Consider the following 9,202-nt stretch of genomic DNA (forward strand, 5'->3'; position numbering starts at 1 on the left):
TGCGGTGGCTCACGCCTGTAATCCCAGCACTTTGGGAACCTGAGGGGGGCGGATCACCTGATGCGAGACCAGCCTGTCCAATATGGTGAAACCTGGTCTCTACTAAAAATGCAAAAAAATTAGCCAGGCGTGGTGGTGGGCGCCTGTAATCCCAGCTACTTGAGAGGCTGATCAAGAGCATTGCTTGAACCTGAGACGCAGCCACCACGCCCATCTAATTTTTTTGTATTTTTAGTAGAGACGGGGTTTCATTGTGTTAGCCAGGAAGTTCTCGATCTCCTGACCTCGTGATCCACTTGCCTCGGTCTCTCAAAGTGCTGGGGTTACAGGCATGAGCCACCGCGCCCAGCCAACTGTGTGACTTTTAAACCACAGTTTCTGATCTTGTGGCTAATTTGTTAGTCCTACGAAGGCTGTCTAGTCTTCCAGCAGGAAGGGAGTTGGTTTTGGGGAAGGGCTGTTACCGTCTTTGTTTCAAAGTTAAACTATAAACTAAGTTTTTCCCCAAAGTTAGTTTTGCCTAAGCCCAGGAATGAGCAAGGTTAGAGGCAAGGTGGTGTTAGTTAGGTCAGATCTCTTTCACTGTCATAATGTTCTCAGTGATAATTTTTGCAAACGCAGTTTCCCTGTCACTCTTCTCAATTAGAAATGGAAGGACCAGACTGGGTGCAGTGGCTCATACCTGTAATCCCAGCACTTTGGGAGGCTGAGGCAGGCAGATCATGAGGTCAAGCAATCAAGACCATCCAGGCCGGGCGCAGTGGCTCACGCCTGTAATCCTAGCACTTTGGGAGGCCGAGGCGGGTAGATGACGAGGTCAGAAGATCGAGACCATCCTGGCGAACACGGTGAAACCCCATCTCTACTGAAAATACAAAAAAATTAGCTGGGCGTGGTGGCGGGCGCCTGTAGTCCCAGCTTCTAGGGAGGCTGAGGCAGGAGAATGGCATTAACCTGGGAGGCGGCGGAGCTTGCAGTGAGCGGGTATCGCGCCACTGCCCTCCAGCCTGGGTGACAGAGCGAGACTCCGTCTCAAAAAACAAAAACAAACAAACAAAAAACCCATCCTGGCCAACATGGTGAAACTCCGTCTCTACTAAAAATACAAAAATCAGCTGTGCGTGATGGCACGTGCCCGTAGTCCCAGTTACTCAGGAGGCTGAGGCAGGAGAATCGCTTGAACCCGGGAGGTGGAGGTTGCAGTGAGCCAAGATTGCACCACTGCACTCCAGCCTGGGTGACAGAGTGAGACTCCATCTCAAATAAAATAAAATAAAATAAAATAAAATAAAATAAAGAAATGGAAGGACCATTTGAAGGACCAATGGAAGAACAAATTGAGTGGGTTACATGAGAAGTTGCCCATTCATCCAGTCTTTCCTGTTCTACATCACTCCCCTGGAAGATGATGGCACTGGGTTAGCTTTAACATGTGCGTGATGGTGAATAATGACGTAATCTTACAGCACAGCCTTCATATAAGGGTGTTACTCAAAATCTCCGTGAAGCTTAACTACAGAGTAGCTAAAAGTTTTTCTAGCTTCGCAGCTTTGTTAATTCTACTTACTTATTCAGGATGTGCATATACTAGTTTAGATTTACCTATTCAACAAGAATTTATCACACTTTCCTTCTATGTCAGAGATTTTGCTATGCAGAGGGGATATGAAGATTTTAAAAAACGAAGGGCCCACCCATCATGAGAATTAATATTTAGATTACTAGGAAAGGATCACTTACGGTTTGAGTTAGCATTCTGTGTATAGAACAAAACCCTTCTATTTACATAGTAATAAGAATGGAGCTTTGCAAAGAATTTCATGTTCATTAGGAAATTTTAATGAACTTAAATTTCATGTTTAAGTTCATGAAATTTATGTGTGTGAGATGTTTAAAAAAAAATTTAGGTGTGCTGAGATGCTTAAAAAAAAATCTAACTTAGGCCAGGCATGGTGGCTCACGCCTGTAATCCCAGCACTTTGGAAGGCCAAAGCGAGAAGATCACGAGGTCAGGAGATCGAGACCATCCTGGCTAACTTGGTGAAACCCTGTCTCTACTAAAAATACAAAAACAAAATTAGCTGGGTGTGGTGGTGCATGCCTGTAGTCCCAGTTACTCGGGAGGTTGAGTTGGGAGAATGGTGTGAACCCAGGAGGCGGAGCTTGCAGTGAGCTGAGATCGCGCCACTGCACTCCAGCCTGGGTGACAGAGCAAGACTCCGTCTCAAAAAAAAAATCTAACTTAGATAAGATGAACTGAGAGCAATGTTTTAATTCAGGGGTCAGCAAACTTTCACAGTGAAAAATGTCAGAGAGTAAATATTTTAGGTACGCTTTCCAAGCCAGATGATTTCTGTGACAATTACTCATATCTGCTCTTGTAACATGAAAGCAGCCACAGACAGTATGTACACAAGTGGGTGTGGCTATATGCCAATAAAATTTTATTTGCAAAAAAAAAAAAAAAAAACAGAAAAAGGAGCAATTTGGAATGCTGGTCATTCTTTGCATTTAAAGCTAGTCTTGATCAAACTGTCTTTTATGGGTTGAATTTTCATTCTCTACAAATTCATATGTTGAAGTCTTTACTGCCAAAACTTCAGAATGTGGTCTCGGCTATTCTGACCTTTGTGAAGCCAATGTTTAATTTTTTCATTGCAAATATTTGAGATGTTCACAATAGTTTGCATTGCTTATGTGATCATACGTTACATTAAAGCCCTCAGTTAGAAATAGGGCTGTGGCGAATGTAATTAGTTAACCTAAGACGAGGTCCATAGTGGAGTAGAGTTGGCCTCTAATCTGAATGTTGTCCATATAAGAAGGGGAAAATTGGACACAGACACACCTAGAGGGAGAACGTCACATGAAGATGAAAGCAGAGATTGGGGTGATGCTTCTATATTGTCAAGGAAAGCCAAAGACTGCCAGCAACCAGCAGAAGCTAAGGGTAAGGCACGGAACAGATACTTTCTCACAGCCTTCAAGAGGAACCAGCCCTGGCAACACCTCGATTTCAGGCGTCATAGTCTACAGAAATGTGAGACAATCAATTGCTATTGTTTAACTCACTCAGTTTGTGGCACATTGTTACACATGCCCTAGAAAGTTAATACACTGTCTTCAAAAATTGTCAAAATCAAGATGAAGTAGCATAGTTGTCTGGGGTAACACCTGAGGTTCGTTGTCTCACAGCCGGGGAAAACTAGGATGTGGGCACACCAGACCGAGGTTAAGAGCGGAAATTTAATAGGTGAGAGAAAGAGAAGAGCCCTCTGGGGTCCCAGAGAAAATGGATTGCCAGTTCCATGGTGAAATTTATAGGGTTTTATAAACTAGCTTGAGGCGGCGGTGTCTGATTTACATAGGCCATAAAAGATTGGTTGGATCAGGTGTGCCATTTGCATAGCATGTGGAGAAGCTGGCTGCTCCACCCTAATCTTTTATTATACAGATGGGTTCTCTACCTGGCCAGCTCCATGTTGCCTGTTCCTTTACTGTACACGTGGTTGACAAAGAAAAGGAAGAGGAAGCCTCCACGTCGAACATGCCTGGCCCCCAGCTAGCCCTTTTCTATTGGCACAGCTGCCGGCATTCACTCATGTGAGCTTCCAGCTTGCTCATCTATGTCTGCAGCTCGATTTTTCAGGCGTTCTTTGTTAGAAATGATTTTGAGGGCTGCTTTTTGTTAATGGGGAAATCTTGCCAAGGATCTATCTACCTAAATAATTTATTTCTAGTTCCTGTATCAAAGACATGATAAGATAAGGTAATTCCAGAACTAAAAGAGAATACGTTGATGTTTAGCTACATTCAAGAACCACCAAAAAAATGCCTCCCAATGGTCTAAGTCTTGCTACTTATGAAAGTCCTGCAATGATGTCATCATTATAAAATGTTGCCCTACTGAGGAGTCTCCCCAGGGCCCCCTTCATGTCCGTATTCCTCAGACTGTAGATGAAGGGGTTCAGCATGGGGGTGACCATGGTGTACATCACTGAGGCCACCAGACTTGTCCTAGAAGATGGTGTAGCTGCAGAACTGAGATAGACCCCAAGGCCCGTGCCATAGAACAAGCTGACCACTGAGAGGTGGGAACCACAGGTGGAAAAGGCTTTGTACTTTCCCCCAGCTGAGGAAATCCTCAGTATAGAGAAAACAATTTTATAGTAAGAGAAAAGTATTCCAGTAAAGGGAATCACAGCCAGAATGCCAGTTGCAAAGTATATCACTACATTATTGATGAAGGTGTCAGAACAGGCGAGCTTCAGGACTTCAGGAAGATCACAAAAAAAGTGTGGAATTTCCATTTTGGTGCAGAAGGACAGCCTCAAAACAGTCAAGGTCTCGAGCAGGGAACCCATGACACTGATGCACCAGGATTCCAGAACCAGCAGTCCACAGAGCCGGGGGCTCATGATGACCTTGTAGTGCAAGGGGTGACAGATGGCCACAAACCGGTCATAGGCCATCACGGTCAAGAGTAAATTGTCCAGGCATCCAAATGAAATGAAAAAAAAAATCTGACTGACGCAGCCTGCATATGTTATGAATTTGTTCTGTGTCACTATATTCAGTAGCATCTTTGGGATGGTTGTGGAGGTAAAACAGAGGTCCGCAAAGGACAGGTTGGAGAGGAAGAAGTACATGGGGGTGTGGAGGTGGGAGTCTGAGCTGATGGCCAGGATGATAAGCAGGTTCCCAGTGAAAGTGACTAGGTACATGGAGAGGAACAGGCCAAAGAGAATAAACTGAATCTGTGACGTTGCTGAAAATCCCAGGAGGAGAAATTCTGGGGCATGTGTCTGATTTCCTATTTCCATGGGGATGAAATAACTGTCACAAGAGAGGAAAAAGCAACAGTCACTGGCAACATGAAAATTTGGTTACATTTAATTTTAAGTGAAGGAATAAATTAACAAAAGATTGCCTTTTTCTTGCTGTCTTCATCTGGGGGATTTGAAATTCTTCCATCCTTTTCTTTGTTACCATCACGATCTAGAAATGTAGTATTAGTTCCATAACACTTGTACCCTCCATGGCCTGGCTTCTCAAAGTGTGGTTCATGAACCAACAAGATCAACATCACCCAAGAGTTTCTTTGAATGCAGAATCCCTGGTCAGACCTACGGATTGAGAATCTATATTTTAACAATATCACCAAGGATTTCGCATGCATATTAGTGACAGAGGAGTTAAGACACAATCACTTAGGCAGACAGATAGTAAGGCTATGGGAGTCTTCAGTAAGGCTTTTCTTTTTAATGAAACGCAGCCCCAAATCATTTTCTAACAAAGAGCAGCCTGTAAAGCGGAGCTGCATACATACAACAACAAGCTGGCCGCTTGCACGGGTGAATGCCGGCAGGAACTAAGGACTAGACGTTTTCAAGATGGCGGCTCCATCTTCCCTTCTCTTTGTCAGCCACAAGCAGACAAGATGGCGCAGATCAACTAGAAAGTCCAATTGCAAAGTAAGATTAGGGTGGGGCCACCAGCCTTCCCCCAGCACTATGCAAATGTCATACCTGATCGAACCAATCTGTGAGCCCGATGTAAATCAGACACTGCCTCCTCAAACGGGAGTATTAAACTCTGCGAATTCAGCACCAGCCTGTCCTTTCCTCCCAGGAGACAGGTGTTTCTCTTTCTCTTCTCTTCTCCCTATTAAACCTCCGCCTCTGAATTCCTCGTGTGTATTCGTGTTCTAAATTTTCCTAGTGCATGCCAATGAACCCCAGGGTATACACTCCAGAAAATGTAGCGGCTTCATTAATATTTGAGTAGCAATGGTCTTGGACACTTACAGCTTCCAGTTCTCAGCTCTTCTCACTCTTGTTCTCCTCCATGTCTTCCCTCATTCCTCATTACTTAATATGTATGCAAAATAGGAGCTCTGTAACTGTATTTTTTTCCCCTGCTATTTACATGGAGTTGATACTTTTCACACATTGGTCTCAGCTATTCCATCCCTTTGTTTATAAAGCCAATGTTTCATTTTTTCAGTGAAAACATCTGACATGTTTACAATAATTTGCTTTGTTTATGTTATCATATGTCACATTGTTTTACATGTATGTTTTGTGAGTTTCTGTTCTGTCACTGGAAAGCCAGTCAGACATTATGCTTTAAAAAATATTTTGGTGAAATATGGTTAAAAATTTTATAGGTACTGCATTTTAGGATATATTTTGAATTTTAGGTAGAGAACTCCAAAGTACCAATACTTCACAGAAACATTGATAATACTGGGGCAGCTGTCATCATCAACTTGATCAGTGTATTAGTCCATTCTCACACTGCTGTAAAGAACTATCCGAGACTCAGTAATTTATGAAGAAAGTGGTTTAGTTGATTCACAGTTCTGTATGACGTGGGAGGCGTCAGGAAACTTACTATTATGGTGGAAGGGGAAGAGGAAGCAAGCATCCTTTTTCACATGGCAGCAGAGAGAGAGAGAGAGAGAGAGAGAGAGAGCTAAGGCGGTAGCACCACACTTTTAAACAACCAGATTTCATGAGAATCCCATCACAAGACAGCACAAGGGGGATGGTGCTGAGCCATTAGAAACTGCCCCTGTGATCCAATTACCTCCCACCAGGCCCCTCCCTCAACACTTGGGGATTATAATTCGAGATGAGATTTGGGTGGGGACACAGAGCCAAACCATATCAGTCAGGAATCTGGAAAACAGTAAAAGGTTTAGAGCAACAAAGCGAACCCTTACTTTTTTAAAAAGGTGACTGAAACCAGGTTGGACAGCTTTGTTGCAGTTTAATTTATCATGAAAAATTGCTCAAAAATGTCTCTGCATCCTCACCAATTTTTTTTTATTGCTTTAATAATAACCATTCTGACTGGTGTAATCGTCAGAGAAATGCAAATTAAAAACACGATGAGATACCATCTTATACCAGTCAGAATGGTTATTACTAAAGAAATTAAAAAAAAAAACCCAATAGATGTTGGTGAGGATGCAGAGAAAAGGGACTGCTTATGCACTGTGGGTGGGAACGTAAATTAATTCAATCTTTATGGAAAATAGTATGGAGATTTCCCAAAGAACTAAAAGTAGGACTGCCATTCAATCCAGCAATCCCACTACTGGGTCTAGAAAAAGAAATCGTTACATAAAAGACACCTGAACTAACACATTTATCACAGCACTATTCACAATAGCCAAGTCACAGAATCAACTTAAGTGTCCACCAATGTATGATTGGATAAATAAAATGTGGTATGTATACACCCAGTGGAATACTACTCAGCCATAAAGAGAATGAATTCATGTCTTATGCAGAAACATGGATGGAACTGGAGGCCATTATCCTAAGTAAAATAACTCAGAAACAGAAAATCAAATACCATATGTTCTCACTTAGAAGTAGAAGCCAAACCATGTATACCATGGGCATAGAAAATGGAATAATGGTAGACACTGGAGACTCCAAAAAGTGGGAGGGTGGGAGGGGGTGAGGGATGAGAAATTACCTATTGGGTACAATGTACACTATTTGCGTGATGGTTACGCTAATAGTCCATACTTCACCACTACGCAAAGTATCTATGTAACACAAATGCACTTATTACATCTGTAAAATAAAAGTTTTTCCATTTATGTAGACATTTCAACCTAACAGCACACAATCCTTTGTCCTCATTAGAATTCATAGAGTCATATCAGGGGCCTAATTTGGGCTACTATGTAACATTTTGTGAAATATATTTTGATTGCTTCTGTAATTATGCACCTCGCTGTATGTCCCCCTTTTTACTTCTGTTACAATATTTCTTTTGTCATATACATTGAAGATATTTTTCTTTGTTTTGCATATTGAGTAGGTCTCTTGAAATTCTTTTGGGGCATGTTACGTAAATGGACAAATAAATCAATGGTGTGTTTCGAGTGACACTCAGCCCTCAATTTCACCCATTGTATCTCTACTTCCAAAAGCATTCTCTGAGATCTCCTTAAACTCACTGTTGTGCTGATGAGGGAGAGATCCACAGAATGTATGAAACATCTCTGGGGTCAGGTTCTAGAGGGAAAAGGCTGAAGTAAAACTCACACCTGCCCAACTCCAAGTCAGGGCCTTTCTCACTCACAACGCTTCATAAATACGAGGAGATGGTAAAGTTGAAATAGAGCCGAATCCTGAGGCTTGAGCATACGCAAAGGAAGGTCAGATCCTGCTTGCAGCAAGGAAGTGGCCCTGGAATTGTGCCAGATTGAAAGCGAGAAACAGAGATTGAAAGCAAGAAGAAACAGATTGAAAGCAAGAAGAAACAGAGATTGGAAGCAAGAACAGAGAGAGGACCGGCTGCAAGAATCTCCTTCAGAGCCAGGGACACAAACTGCGCAAGACTTTGACTCAATCCTCTTTCACCATCTCATCATTTCTGGCTGTATCCCAGAAGACATGGTTAATAAAAGCTTTTCTTCCTGCCACAAAACTTTCCCACAGTACTTACGGGATTACTCTGGCTTCTCTTGATATCCCTCAGTGGACTTGGCTCTGCTGACCTTCCCTCCTTGCACAACGGATGCAGGAAGGGCAAGGGGGTGGGTGTCAGGGGCTGGTTCTCTGGAGTAGATGGACATTTCAGAGAGGCATAGAGAAGGTGCTCTTGGTCTGGGGCTGGTGAACTGCAGGTGGGTTCTGCAAAGGGAGAATTTGCAGTTTATTGAGAATCAGAGGCTGAATTCTCAGGGCTCGTCATTAAATAAGTTGTTTTATTGTTGCTCAGTTCTCCAAGCAGTTCAGCTCCTTGGAGGCCAAGCAACATAAATAAAAAGTATTTCTGCCAGTTCATTCCCTGTGGGCTCACCTTTGGGACTAGACACATATTCCTTTCTATTCCTTTTCATCTCCCTTAGAATTAACATCCTTCCCCCCAACACTGGAAATGACCCCTCTTGCAGGGCACGTCTCAGGAACCACCTCATGAATCTCCAAGCTTCTGAGGGACACTGGGTTTCCAGTGTTAGACTTAGACATTTGGTTTTGTCCCCTAACCATCTTTATTCAACCAAAATGAGCTCTTTTTTTTTTTTTTTTGAGACGGAGTAGCGCTCTGTCGCCCAGGCTGGAGTGCAGTGGGGTGATCTCTGCTCACTGCAAGCTCCGCCTCCTGGGTTCACAACATTCTCCTGCCTCAGCCTCCCAAGTAGCTGAGACTACAGGTGCTGCCTGCCACCATG

At 43.0% G+C, this 9,202-nt stretch overlaps 1 protein-coding gene across 1 annotated transcript; it reads right to left on the bottom strand.

The window, feature by feature from the left end:
* Positions 1-3,860: 3,860 nt before the first annotated feature.
* On the bottom strand, positions 3,861-5,424 carry OR7C1 (olfactory receptor family 7 subfamily C member 1). The gene has a single exon (XM_045380232.3). The coding sequence runs from the start codon at positions 4,821-4,823 to the stop codon at positions 3,861-3,863; it is 963 nt and encodes a 320-aa protein (XP_045236167.2). The 5' UTR covers positions 4,824-5,424.
* Positions 5,425-9,202: the final 3,778 nt, after the last annotated feature.

Source organism: Macaca fascicularis, chromosome 19, assembly GCF_037993035.2.
Source record: "Macaca fascicularis isolate 582-1 chromosome 19, T2T-MFA8v1.1".
NCBI lineage: Eukaryota > Metazoa > Chordata > Mammalia > Primates > Cercopithecidae > Macaca > Macaca fascicularis.

Bases quoted from the DNA above. Each gene is read 5' to 3' on its own strand.
- OR7C1 (XM_045380232.3), bottom strand. From the start codon at position 4,823: ATGGAAATAGGAAATCAGACACATGCCCCAGAATTTCTCCTCCTGGGA.